The sequence below is a fragment of the Podarcis gaigeae genome, assembly GCF_964106915.1.
Source record: "Podarcis gaigeae genome assembly, chromosome: 3".
In the NCBI taxonomy this organism is placed as follows: Eukaryota; Metazoa; Chordata; class Lepidosauria; order Squamata; family Lacertidae; genus Podarcis; species Podarcis gaigeae.
Window position 1 is genome coordinate 105236372 of NC_139680.1, and position 14814 is coordinate 105251185.

The window sequence follows — 14814 nt, forward strand, 5'->3', positions numbered from 1 at the left end:
GCCGATGTGGAGGGAAATAAGGAAAGATCTAGAAAAATGGGGAGGGCTAAAACTGTCATTTTGGGGAAGGATTAATATAATTAAGATGAATGTCCTATCAAGGTTGATGTTTCTATTCCAGACCATTCCTATAATTAAGGGGAGCCGAATCTTTAAAGAATGGCAAAGGATAGTCTCAAGATTTATATGGCAGGGCAAAAAACCCAGAATCCAGTTTAAACTACTGACAGATGTAAAGGAAAGGGGGGGCTTTGCCCTGCCAGATCTGAAACTATATTATGAGGCATCATGCCTATGTTGGATAAAAGACTGGGTAAAGTTGGTGAATACGGAGCTACTCGATTTGGAGGGCTTCGATGGTAGATTCGGCTGGCACGCTTATTTATGGAAGAACAAAAGGAAAGCACATAAGGGGTTTGAAAATCACATTTTTAGAGGGCCGCTAATTGAAGTGTGGGAGAGATATAGAGATTTGTTGGAGCCGAAAACACCACATTGGCTATCACCTCTCGAAGTAATGAGTACAAAGACTATTAATATGAGAAGTAATTGGGCAATATATAACCAGCTACTAACCAAGGTTGATGGGAAATGGAAGCTAAAACCGTATGAGCAAATAAAGGAACATGTTTATGACTGGCTACATCATTATCAGGTGAATCAGATGTTTAGCAAAGATATTAAAGAAAGAGGCTACGCAGATAAAGATTCTAAATTTCAGATGGAGATAATAAATAATAAAGTGAAAATCATATCTAAAATGTATAGGATGTTGTTAGACTGGAATTTAGGTGATGAGGAAGTCAAATCAGTGATGATCCGCTGGGCAAGGGATATAGGCCATAGTATACAATTTGAGGATTGGGAAAAACTTTGGAAGGACGGGTTAAACTTTACGGCGTGTATTACGATAAAGGAAAACGTCATGAAGATGTTTTATAGGTGGTACTTGACACCCATGAAATTATCGAAAATGTATAAGGTGGATAACAAGTGCTGGAGATGTAAAGACATAGAGGAAGGGTGAAACAGTTTTGGGAGAAAATATACATTGAATTAAAGAAGATATTAAAGTACACGTTCATAAAGAAACCAGAAATTTTCCTACTAGGGATATTAGGACAAGAGATAAAAAAGGAAGATTGTAGACTAGTATACTATGCGGTTACAGCAGCAAGGGTAGTACTAGCCCAGAAGTGGAAACAGCAGGAAATCCCAACGGTGGAGGAGTGGAGATCTAAGCTGTCGGACTACGCAGAGTTGGATAAATTAACAGGAAAAGTTAGATACATAAGAGACCAAGTGTTCATCAAGGATTGGGGAAAGTATGCAGATTATCTGGAATGTATTAGTGAAGGACAAATAACGCTAAAGGGATTTAGAGATGCACTGTGAAAGACTAAGAGTTATTGTGTAAAGCAAATAGGAAACAGGAACAGGTACAATGACAATATAAGCAATGAAACGTGTAATCTTATTTATTGCTTCGAATGATTTATGGACAAGCTGAAGGAAGTCCCGATAGAGATGGCTATGTTATATGGTTGATATGAAAGTAACAACTTTGTTTATTATTTACTTTTTCTTTTGTGTGTATTCCATTTTTCCCCCCTCTTCTTTCTTGTGTATTTTTCTTTTTACTTGTGTGTCAGTTTCTGTTCTCTTTTATGGAAACAATCAATAAAAAGAATGATGAAAAAACAAACAAACCTGGTGCCATCACTATCCATGTTTAGGTGCCAGGCGAAAAAACAACAACACATTCTTATTCATTCAGGTCATTGCTCCACAATTTTTTGACTTAGTGGAATAGGGTTGAGCTGGAACTGTTCTTTTATATATATATATCTCATTGGTGAGCATTTCAGATTGTTTTTACTCTTGGCTTTCATGCTTTTATTTACTGTTTGATTCTGTAAGTCACTTTGAGTTTCACCTTTCTGAAAAGAGCAACTAATAAATGAAAACAGCAACACTAATTAAAACACTTCACAGAACAAGTTCAAATGTCAAGATCCATGTTAACAAAACCCTTCAATAAGTTACAAGAATCACAGAATCATAGAGTTGGAAGGGACCCTCAGGGTCATGTGGTCCAACTTCCTGCAATACAGAAATGCTGATATGCTCCGCTCTTACTTTAAAAATAGACTTGCATTAAAGTTAGTTAGCTAGAACAGTGTTTCCCAACCTTGGGCTTCCAGCTGTTTTCAGACTACAATTCCCATCATCCCTGACCACTGGTCTTGCTAGCTAAGGATGATGGGAGTTGTAGTCCAAAAACAGCTGGAGGCCCAAGGTTGGGAAACGCTGAGCTAGAACACCAGGACAAGGCATGACTGGGTTTTGGGTGCGGGAAATGAGGGCAACATTCACAGCAAGTTTCAAAGACCTATTTTGGATTAAATTTCAAAGAAGAGGACTGCTCTTTGTGGCTTCACATTAAAGCAGGAAGACTGAATGGATTGGCAAAGCTGGCACTGAAGAAAGTGATCTTCTCACTGGAAGAATCCTGGAATCCCAATGAGCTTTGGGATTCTCTGAAACACAACTGGGAACTACTGGTTTATAGTGAGTTGCCCAACATGCAGAACTAATATGGGAGCAACAGAAATAGTTATGGCTGATGAATAACCACACAGGAAGGTGGAAGAACTCCCGCAGCTCCTGCCTGTCTATAAATTGCTCCCTTTCACCAGGACTGTGAACAGGAAACACCTGGGCTGAAACAGCTGCAATGTTCTGGGAAAGTTAATGTACAAAGAAACCTGATTAAGCTGCAAGATTGCAGCTCTAGAAACATCCAGTCCTATTAATTTTAATCTTCTAGCGGGCAACGAACTCCTTCACCTCAAGTTTTCTGTATCTTTTATCTGATCAGAATCCCAAAAGGCAAAATGCTAAATCGCATTACAAACAGAATTACACTGAACAAGAAGCCCCAAGGGAATGTACAACCCGGTTAATCACAACCCTGCATAGTGCATGTTTCACCTCCTTTCAGGGACACAATTGCTCAAATGCCTTTTACTTCAAAATATGGCAACGCCTCAAATTAATGGGTGCCCTTTATTTCAGAGAATCCTAGCTCAGGGGTGCCTCAGGCTCTCAATAACAGATCTCCTCAAGTGGCATATGGACAACCCATGGGACTCATAGGGCCCTTGTATCTATGGGACCGCCTCTCCTGGTATGCCCTGCAGAGGACCTTAAGGTCTATGAATAACCATAGTTTAGAGCTCCCGAGCCCTAAGGAAGTCAGACTATCCTCCACCAGCGCCAGGGCCTTTTCAGTGATGGCTCCAATCTGGAGGAATGCTTTGTCGCATGAGACTAGGGCCCTTCAGGATTTAACCTTCTTCCATCGGGCATGTAAGAGAGAACTATTCCGCCTGGCCTTTAATTTGAATTCAGCCTGATCTTTTATTTCCCTTCCCTTCTCTTCCTTCCCCCTCCCCTTTTATGAAGATCACCTGATCTGAGACCCCACAGCAAATTCTCCCCTGGCCTCCTCGCTGGCTCATTTCAGCCAGCTAGCCCTGGGGATTATCTAACTGATTTTTTATTTTTGAATTTTACTGTTTTCACAAATTCATGTTTTTATACTGCATTTTATGCTGCTTTTATAATTAAGTGTTTTAAAGTGTTTAAAATTTGTTGTTAGCCGCCCTGAGCCTGGTTTTTGAACCAGGAAGAGCGGGGTATAAATAAAAATTTATTATTATTAATTATTATTATAAAGGACTCTGTCCCAGCTAATTGGCACTGGAAATAGCTGATCTATACATTCTTCAGCTGTCCCCTGTGCTTACTGACCAGTCCAGAGGTTCCCAAACTGTAAGCTTCATTCTGGTGATCTGTGGATTTGTGGTCGAAATCAGGAGATGGCATACCCATCACATTAGACATTCAGATTGGTTTTTAATTGTATCTTTATTGCATCATATCTTATGCCATAGAATTATAGAACTGTATGAGTTGGAATGGACCCCAAGGGTCATCTAGTCCAACCTCCTGCAATGCTAAAGCATCCATGACAGATGGCCATCCAGCCTCTGCTTAAAGAAAAGGTCCAAGCCTCTCCAACTGTAATTTCTTCTAACTCTTAAGAAGGGTATGTGAAGGAGTAGGGTCACTGTTGCAAACCGCATCAATATTTTAAGGGAGTGGGCAGTGTAGTAATATTTTTATATAGAAATATAAGCCTACAATTTTAAGCAAATGTTGCTCATAAAAGCAACAGAGGTTCTCCTACTGAAGGAATAGGCAAGCAGGTGCCTTAGGGCAAACCCATATGCCAGCTTCACCTTCAGACTTAAGAATAGTCCTTCACTTCTACCATTTACTCAAGTGGCTTTCTAGCACAGATTTCATTGGCTACTTTAAGTGCTTCTGAGCTCCTCTCCCACTTTTGCAGCAGCTGTTGAATGGCAAAAACGCAGTATTAAATGTACTTGCATCAAGTTTTTCTTTAATTAATCAATGACTATGTGGAAAGGGTTCTAAATCCTACATTATTTATGTCTCCTGTGAACTGATGCATTCAAATAGTTTTTATTCCAGTTCAAGTTACAATGGCAGCTAGGCAATATCAGATCACACACTAGGTCTGATTCAAATGCAACAAAGTTCTTTTTCTGTCACTTGTTTGCAACAGTTCAATCTTCATAATGTGAACTCAGAAGTAAATCCCACTGAGTTCAGCAGAGGTTACTCTGAGTGGGGTTAGGATTGCAACCTTAAAAGAGAGAGACACGACTATAGAACAGAACTTTTTCCATGTAGCGTATGGACTAGGAAAACCTTGCCAGTTTCAAAGTTCATTTCTTGAAAAGCGGCAATTTTATAGATCTGGAAGCAGGCAGGTTGGGGTGTATCATTCTCCAAAAATAGCTAGAATGGGTGTGGCGACATTTAAAGCAGAGATAACATATCTTGTGAATGTTGGTGCTGTGCATTAACGGAACTGGAGAAAGACTCTCAAATGATTTAACGGTGTAAACGTCTACCCAGAAGGCAGTCACGCAAGAGCCGTTTACTCCCAAGTCAGCATATATAAGATTGCTGGGGCTATTGGGAGTTTCAGCTCAATAGCAGCTGTGGGTCACAGCTTTAAGTTCACAGCTGGGGGAGATCTGAACAGGAGACAGGAAGGGAACACATGCTTTGCATGCAAAACATTCCAGTTTAAACGTCCCTGGCATCTCCAAGGAAGGCTGGAAAAGACCTAGGTTTAAAACTATGAAAATCCACTGCCAGCCAGCATAGCCAATTGGTTACCTATGTGATGACCTCCAGGGGTTGTTTGGCTGCAACTCAGTGTGGTTGTTGCTTGGGAATGGTGGAAGTTATAAGTCTTAAATACCTGGAGGGCCCCACATCTACTGAACTAGATGGACCATTGGTATAATACGTCAGCCTCCTGCAGAGAAAAACTATGTACGTTTACAGGTGGGCGGGGGGGGGGGGCTACGTTCAACAGAGCAGTGTTAGAAACTCAGATACAGTGGTACCTCAGGTTAAGTACTTAATTTGTTCCGGAGGTCCGTTCTTAACCTGAAACTGTTCTTAACATGAAGCACCACTTTAGCTAATGGGGCCTCCTGCTGCCGCCGGAACACGATTTCTGTTCTCATCCTGGAGCAAAGTTCTTAACCCGAGGTAATACTTCTGGGTTAGCGGAGGCTGTAACCTGAAGCATATGTAACCTGAAGCTCATGTAACTCGAGGTACCACTGTATATAATCTAGGCGCCAAATGGCTCCTTCATTTATGCCCTTCATTCCTGGTGTCCTCTGGTCCATGGGGTCACGGAGAGTCGGACACGACTAAGCAACACCACATCCCCCCACCCCAGCAGGGGCTGGAGGCGGTTTACAGATAAAAATAAGAACCGCTACTAAAACAGGGGGAGGGGGAATCCAGCATTAAAAACTGATAAATATATTGCATATTTTCTCAACGGTCAGCCCCGTTGTACTCAATGGGGCTTTACTCCCAGGTACACGTGCGATCCTATCTGCACGGTCGCTTGCGAGTGAGGAACCCTCGTGACGGGGCCCAGTCTGGGGTTTCGCTGCCTGGCAGCCTCGCTACACCGAGGACCAAGAAGCCCAAGGCGGCGGCGATGGGAGGCGGCAGGATCTGGGCAAAGTCAGACGAGGGAAACGTACGAGGGACACAAGCCGCCGCCTTGAAGGGCGAGAGCAGCCGGAGGCCAATAGCATCCCGACCCCGCCGAAGAAGCAAGAATAAGTAAAAAGGGGGCTTCACCTCTCCACGCGGCTCTGAGGGCTCCGGCGCTGCAGGCTCTTTGAGCTACCACAGCTATGGCGGCCGCCATCTTGGCGGAGATCCTCCTCGGCCACCGTACTTGGTGCCCGCGCGTTTGCCCGAGATCTTAAAATCTCCAGGACGCGGCGCCCATCACAGGCTCCGTTTCGCGGCGCTCAGCACGGCGGTCAGGGAGGTATGAGGGAGGGGGCGAACCTCGACTCGCCTGCCCATATTTTCAGAGTGCGCTGCAGGCAGTACTGAGGGCAGCCCCTCCTTCCCAGTGGAGGGGGCCTTCCCGTTAGGACCCGAAGACTCCTCTCCGCGCGTTAGGTAAAGACAGCCCAAAGGGGGTCAACAAGCCGCTTGTGGTTTTCAATACATTTCCGGGGGTGGTTCGGAAAGCCGCTCCTGGAATCTCCCATGTGCGGGGCTACGAGGGGCAGCTGCCCGCGCAAGGTAACGTGGAAAATGCCAAAGAGGTAGATGAAGCAGTGTCGTTAAGAGGCTCTTTTTCAATTGGAGTGTTTTGAAAGCAGGATCAAAAGGGATGCAAGGGAGCCTGGACTGTTTATCTGGCTTTTTATTTAATTAAAACATTCATAAAACCCATACTTATTTTTAAAACTTTGTGTTTTGAACAAAAAAAAAGTGAACAGCATAATTAAAACAAAAATACAACATAAACCCAGTAACACAGCTCATAAAATCATATAAAAACAAATCAAGGACTGCAAAAAACTATCCTGTGTGTCAGTTACAACCTGTCTTCTGCAGCTCACCTGGAGTTCTGCTCCTACTCCCTGCTAACTGACTCCAAGGATTCCCCCTAGCCTGTCATTCAAAGTTGAAACCTTAAACCAGGGGTAGGCAACCTAAGGCCCGGGGGCCAGGTCCGGAGCAATCGCCTTCTCAATCCGGCCCACGGATGGTCTGGGAATCAGCATGTTTTTACATGAGTAGAATGTGTCCTTATATTTAAAATGCCTCGCTGGGTTATTTATGGGGCATAGGAATTTGTTCTTTTTTTTCCAAAATACCTGTATAGTCCGGCCCACCACATGGTCTGAGGGACGGTGGACAGCTGAAAAAGGTTGTGACCCCTGCCCTAAATCCTGGCAAGGAAGGGCCCCACTCACCCATACCTTTGTTCCCTGCTAATGGCCGATCCAGTGGGTTTCCGTGTTTGGCAAAGTTTAATCAAACCTTGATCAATTCCAACTTTTACTAAATCCAGGCATTACAGTGGTACCTCAGGTTAAGTACTTAATTCGTTCCGGAGGTCTTTTCTTAACCTGAAATTGTTCTTAACCTGAAGCACCACTTTAGTTAATGGGACATCCTGCTGCTGCCACGCCGCAGGAGCACTATTTCTGTTCTCACCTTGAAGCAAATTTCTTAACCCAAGGTACTATTTCTGGGTTAGCGGAGTCTGTAACCTGAAGCGTATGTAACCTGAAGCGTATGTAACCCAAGGTACCACTGTATGAGGATCTGGCACCCCCACAAACCCATAACAATACATTTTGTTGGAAAACAGATGGATAATGTGAGGTTATCTTCCTCACTCTGGATCTTTTGCATCAATCTGTGGTAATAAACTCAGTGCTTGTGCTAAAAATATGTTTAATGCTTGCAGTGCTAGGTGATATATATATATATATATATGCAGGTTTTGGTGTCCTCGGGTGTCTTCCCGTGTAAAAGTTGGGGTGTCTAGGCGACGTTTCGACGAGGTCTCACTCGTCATCTTCAGGCTGGTGCTTTCGGCTTCTTGTTACTGGAACAGAGCGGGATCTCAATGTTTGAGTTCCTATAAATACTGTAGAGGGGGTGTGGTGTCTAGCCTCCAATGTTCTGGGCAGAGAGGAAGTTCCCAGGCTAGTGTGCCTTTTCTTCTTTTGTTCCTTAATTACTTGAGAGATACCTTGAGTGATTTCTTGAGTGATATCCTGAGTACCACTTAGGTGGGTCATTAGGTGTGGATTAGTTGCTAAAGTCTTTGTGTCTTGACCTCTTGAACTTTGTGAAGAGTTTTCCTGAGAAGATGGCTGTATTGCACTTAGTTGTGCTTGTGTACCAAGCAAAACTATCAAAGCTACTCCAAGATCCTGCCTACAAACCTATAAAAACAGATCCCACCACCTATCTGGAAAAAACCACCAAATCCAAAATAAAAGCCTCTCCTATCAGTGAAGAAATCCAGCTAAGAATCATCCCCAGAGAAAAATCATCCAGATGCCCCAAACTCTACGGCCTCCCCAAGATACACAAAGAAGGAACACCACTCAGACCAATAGTCAGCTCCATAGGCTCACCTCTACAAAATCTCGCTAAATTTCTCGCCAAGCAACTTCAGCCCTATGCAGAATCCATCTCTTCACACGTACCAAACTCCTTCCAGTTCATAGAAACAATAAAGAAGCAAAACCTACATCCTAATGACCTACTTGTGAGCTTCGATGTTGTATCTCTCTTCACACAAGTGCCCATTAATGAAGCCTTGACAGCTATTCAAAACAAATACAATCCCCCCGAATACATCTTGGACCTGACCAACCACTGCCTAACCAACACGTACTTCATCCACAATGGACAAAGATACAAACAGATAGAAGGAGCACCTATGGGATCACCCCTCTCACCGGTCATCGCAAACCTGTACATGGAACACTTTGAAACCAATGCTTTAGACAAGTCAGAACACAAACCCAAACTTTGGCTCAGATATGTTGACGACACCTTTGTAATTTGGCCACACGGGAAGGAAAAACTGGATAGCTTCCTCACACATCTCAACAACTTACACCCCAAAATACAATTCACTATGGAAATAGAAGCCAACAACCAACTTCCCTTCCTTGACGTCCTAATCTACAAAAAACCTGATGGCTCCCTAGGACACACTATCTACCAGAAAAAAACACACACCAACCGCTACTTACATGCACAATCACACCACCACCCTGCACAAATAAACTCCGTAGCCAAGACTCTCATCTCCAGAACCAAACGCCTGGCTGACAAAGACCACTTGACAACTGAGTTACAGAATCTCTCAAATGTGTTAATTGCCAATGGATACCAGCAAAACAGGATTACGAAGCTAATCCAAAAGGAAACACCCCCCAAAAACCAAGACACAGAAGAAAACAATGGCATGGCCCTCCTTCCTTATATCAAGGGCACTACAGATAAAATTAGCAAAATCCTCCATAAACACAATATCAAAACAGCCTTTTGCACCAACCAAAAAATAGCCAATATCCTCAGAAACCCCAAGGATAAAATCCAGTTGGAAAACCAAGGGATCTATGAAATACCCTGCAAAGTCTGCCCAGCCACGTACATTGGACAAACAAACAGACGAATAAATGCACGTATCGCAGAACACAAGAATGCCGTCAAAAAAGAAGAAAAAACTTCCTCTCTTTTCCAACACATGAAAGAAACAGGACACGAAATTAATTTTGCAGATTCCAAATTGCTCTTTAACACGGAACATCACCACAAGAGAATAATCATGGAAGCCATCGAGATAGAGAAACACCCTCACAACATGAACAAGCGTGACGACACATCCCGCTTGCCAGACATCTGGAAATTAGCCCTCCCCACAAAAACTGACACCAGATCCAGAGGCACACAGAACGCCAACACCAATCAACCACACCAGACCCAAACCCAGACCCTCTCCACAGATGAATTACTGACACCATCCAGTAGCCAATCCATGGTGGCACCTCCGGATGCTGCACCCCCCTGCAATCCCTACACAGATCTGGCTGACACAAGCCACAAAACCACAGCTCGCCCCTATACACGAAGCCAAGCCAAAGCACAACTAAGTGCAATACAGCCATCTTCTCAGGAAAACTCTTCACAAAGTTCAAGAGGTCAAGACACAAAGACTTTAGCAACTAATCCACACCTAATGACCCACCTAAGTGGTACTCAGGATATCACTCAAGAAATCACTCAAGGTATCTCTCAAGTAATTAAGGAACAAAAGAAGAAAAGGCACACTAGCCTGGGAACTTCCTCTCTGCCCAGAACATTGGAGGCTAGACACCACACCCCCTCTACAGTATTTATAGGAACTCAAACATTGAGATCCCGCTCTGTTCCAGTAACAAGAAGCCGAAAGCACCAGCCTGAAGATGACGAGTGAGACCTCGTCGAAACGTCGCCTAGACACCCCAACTTTTACACGGGAAGACACCCGAGGACACCAAAACCTGCATTCCTGTACCCGTGAAAATCTACGAAAGCATATATATATATATATATATATATATATATATATGCAGGTTTTGGTGTCCTCGGGTGTTAAGACACCCGAGGACACCAAAACCTGCATTCCTGTACCCGTGAAAATCTACGAAAGCATATATATATATATATATATATATATATATGCTGGTCCATCACAAATTATAACAGATAATTTCCTTCCACTCCTCCCCAACCCCCTGGTTATTTAGTTTTTATAACTAGTCTTAGATTATGTGTATCTAATTAAGTTTCTGCTCTAATGGACACAACTGGCAAAAGCTGTGGGGAGAACAAAGTCCAGTAACTGGACAACAAAAAGTGCCGGTTGCAAACTGGTTGTTTCATACAATCCCTTCCCCAGCCTGAATGGATGTCTGTGTTGGGATATCAAGCCCTTTATCAGGAGGAACTGGCAACACTCCTAGGCCCCCGGCTTGATTCCCTGTTGACCTCCCTGGCTGCATTCCCCAGCAGGCGCAGGCAAGGTCTCGATCGGCGATTCTTCTCAAACGTGTGAAGAACACACCCCTCTTTCCTGCCCCCCTGGGCAGGGGAAAGAGATAGGCAGAAACGTATTTACATGCCTTTATTTCTGTCTTTGCAGCATTACAAAAAACGTGACTGCTCTCTTCAAGCTCCAGCAGTCTAGTGACAAACACTTCCTGGATAGGAACAAACGGAAGAGCTCATATTACACTCTGAGCTAATTCTGGTGCTTCTCACTGTGAATAGACTGTCCCTCTGATTCCCACGGGCAGTCCCAACATTCCCATTATGTTTACTTCTCAAGCTAGCACTTTGCAGCTGCATTGCATCCATATCGTAACAGTCTGCTTAACTTCTTTATCTTGTTATGGCAGATGCTTGAGGTGACTGGCTGGCAGAGCAATCTTTTCTATATCAAGATGAATAGCTGTGTAATGCTTTGCTGTCTTCAGGTAGGGAAGTCAGCTTCAAAACTGTTGAACTTTTTTTTGGGGGGGGAACACATGCTTCCTGGTTCTGTTGGCAAAAACCCAGACATTTTGCTGATTTTTTGAATCACCCTCCCCCAATAGTTTCGCCATTTGACTCCTGTACATGTCCAGGACATAGGGCAAACTTGCTTACGGTTGCATTTTAAAGAGAGTCAGTGTAGCACCAGTGGCTGGCAGAGCAATCCAAAAACCAGAAGAAGCCAGAATTGTTTATGCCATGTAATTTACCCCATTTGCAGATAGCAGTGCCTTTAAGAACACAAAGACAGCCATTAAGAACAACTGACCAGGCAGATCTTGTCCTTCCCCCAGCTGAGAAGTGGACAGAAACAGAAGAACTGAAAGAGGGAGGTTGCCAGTATAATAGGGGGTTTGATGTCAGCACATTAAAAGAGGTGTCCTTTTAAAACAGAGGTTTTGGAGCAAGGGTTTCTGGGAATAGGACGGCAGGGGCAGGACTCCATGTGGCTGGAGGAGGCTGCACGCAGAGACCTGGGAGGCTGGCTGGCTGGCTGGCTGGCTGATTGATTGATGCTTGGGACCCAAGCTTGCTGAACCTGTAAGAGAAGTGAAGAAGTAGAAGAGTTTGGATTTGCTATCCCGCTTTATCACTACCCAAAGGAGTCTCAAAACGGCTAACATTCTCCTTTCCCTTCCTCCTCCACAACAAACACACTGTGAGGTGAGTGGGGCTGAGAGACTTCAAAGACGTGTGATAGCCCAAGGTCACCCAGCAGCTGCATGTGGAGGAGCGGAGACGCGAACCTGGTTCACCAGATTACGAGTCCACTGCTCTTAACCACTACACCACACTGGCTGATCCATCCAATTTCAAACCGTAACCATGAAGATATTCTGCATAGTTGGCTCTAAGGCTTTAGTGACGAGATTGGCAAGTCACCTTTTTCTTCTAAACAAGAGAAGGGACGCTTTGGGATCTAGTAACTCAGAAACCGTTTTGGAAAGAAAATAGGCACCTGCTAGACACAGATAACCTCACATTTTATTATTATTTTTATATAAATATATATGTTGCTAGCCCTCATGGATGCAACAATGAGCTAAAAAATATCCAGGTGATATGAAACCAGAAAGAAAGCAAAGAAACTCAAAATCATTCAGTCCCCCCCCCCCCCCCAAGTCTCGTGATCAGCTCAATTAGCATGAATAAAGATTAAGGCTGATGAATAAAGCAAGGAACACAAGCCCTCCTGGTTAAGTGCCAAGACCTATGGAATTTTGCTGCCAATGTTGGGGTGGCCTGTAACAGTATAATTTTCCCTAAAATGCACCTTTTGCAAAGAAATTTCCCCTTATATGATGCATTTTGGTACATCTTATTTTCACTAAAATATTCCTTTGTACACACAATTTGCCACAGTATATGCATTTCACATTGCTTGGCAGGAGAACCACGTTGCAAAATATGGAAAAGTGCAAGTTTTGAAGGATACCTGTGTTATGTTTCACATACTGTTTTGAGAAATTTGAATTTGGTAACTTTACATTTAAATACGAATGAAGCTGAATTTCTCCCCTTACTCCCCTACATTTCTTGCAGGAATACTGCCACCAGGAAAGAAAGCAAATGGTCGCCTAATTCAGTAATTGCAATCACGGTCGTTGTAGGAGGCCTCAATAAACCAGCCAGAACATTTTCTTTTTCTTTCTGTGGTTTGAAAAATAAAATAAAAAGGTGAGGCTCACAAAGCGAGAAAGATAATCCTCACTTTGTCATCTGAATGGCGAAAGAGGCAAATCTTAATTTAGCTGCCTCGTTTTGTTCTCTCCTGTGGAACCGCATTTCTCGTTGATGCAGCTGAGGCTTTGCCTGAAAGGGATTAAGGAAATCAGCCCTCGCTTTGCTCCCGGTATTTTACATAATGGTGTGAAGTTTAACCAGTAAAAGTATCAAGAGACGGTAATGAGGCTCTAGCAAAAGTAATAATTTCCACGATTTGTGTGTGGTGTCGTAAATTAACTTCAGATTAAAGGAGAGAAAAGGAGAAGTTGAGTTCGGAGTGGCGTCTAGCATGCTTAAGAGAGATTTTGCAGAAAGCTAGAAAACTCATGCTGGCGAGGGAGATGTAATGTGCGATGGAGCAACTTAATGGAGCCCCGAGGTTTATTACCTGAGCTAGATCAGTAATGAAAGGACGTGGACCAGCCTATCCTATTAAGGAGCAGCAAACCGTGAGAGTACATAATGTTTGTATCTCAAGTACTTTGTGGGATTCCTCCCCCCCCCCCCAGCAGCTGGAGAAAATTCTAATACTAGCAAGCTCCCCTTCTTCAATAAGCCTTTGGAGAATGTAAAGTTAAGGACAGATGCAGAAGCGGAAGTAGAGCAGCTATATGTCCTGTTCTACAGAAATACCAGCATTTGACAGCATTGCTGTTATGTACTGAGTTGAATAGGATCCAAACTGCAGCAGTCTGATTGGTCCTAGAACAATAGGCTCCAAAAGGCAGCAGTCTGATTGGTCCTAGAACAATAGGATTCAGAATGCAGCAGTCTGATTGGTCCTAGAACAATGCAGCAGTATGATTGGTTAGCAGGAACCACCCAATCATGCTCCAGATAGAAGTGAATCCACAACCTGATTGGCTTACAGTAGAATTCCGGAATTAGCCAATCATGTGCAGCCCATTGTGTAAATAATGTATATAAAGCAGATACTTTGAGGGGACATTTTCATTCCTCCTCACCACTATGAGCTGAATAAAGAGCATGAAATCACTTTGCGACTCTGAGTATATTTCACTGGCGACGAAGGTGGGATCCCACTGAGCTGACTGCCACACACAGCACCGCCACCTGCCGCACCGCTGCCGCGCACCGTGTATCCAGGCTTCAGCTCCGGGACCCAAGGAACTCAGAATGGCAACCGACAGCAGCTTCTCGCCGTTCAACCCAGCATCTGGAGACTGGGAAGCGTACGCCTCCCGTTTCACCTTCCTCCTAGAAGCCAAAGGGATCACCGATGAAGAAGACGCCAAGAAGAGGGCAATATTCTTCAGCGTCTGCGGAGAGGAGACGTTTGAAATTGCCCGGGCTCTCCTTGCACCTGAAGACGTCGCTACTGTTCCATACAAAACAATAATGGAACAGCTGAAGGGGCACTTTTTGCCACAGCCCTCAGTGGTGGCTCGTCGAAATGCCTTCTATGCAAAGCGGCAAGCCCCTGGGGAAACCATAACTGGGTTTGTGACCTCTCTCCACCAAGCCGCCCGGTTCTGCAACTTCTCAGAGCTGGAGAACATGCTTCGTGACCGCCTCGTCGGTGGC

The 14814-nt window shown here is 44.0% G+C and overlaps 1 protein-coding gene and 1 long non-coding RNA gene across 2 annotated transcripts in view; one reads left to right on the forward strand and one right to left on the reverse strand.

Moving 5' to 3' along the window:
- The window catches only part of MRPS5 (mitochondrial ribosomal protein S5), a 54536-nt gene extending 48106 nt beyond the window's left edge, over nucleotides 1–6430 (reverse strand). Inside the window, exon 1 of the mRNA XM_083733652.1 lies at nucleotides 6274–6430. Coding sequence (XP_083589778.1) covers nucleotides 6274–6343 — 70 coding nt within the window. The 5' untranslated portion in view covers nucleotides 6344–6430. The remainder of the gene's footprint in view (nucleotides 1–6273) is intronic.
- Nucleotides 6431–6566: 136 nt separating this feature from the next.
- LOC310842212 lies at nucleotides 6567–13509 on the forward strand. Its single transcript, XR_014563003.1, has 3 exons — nucleotides 6567–6755; nucleotides 11409–11486; nucleotides 13087–13509. It is a non-coding gene; the product is annotated as an uncharacterized lncRNA (long non-coding RNA).
- Nucleotides 13510–14814: the final 1305 nt, after the last annotated feature.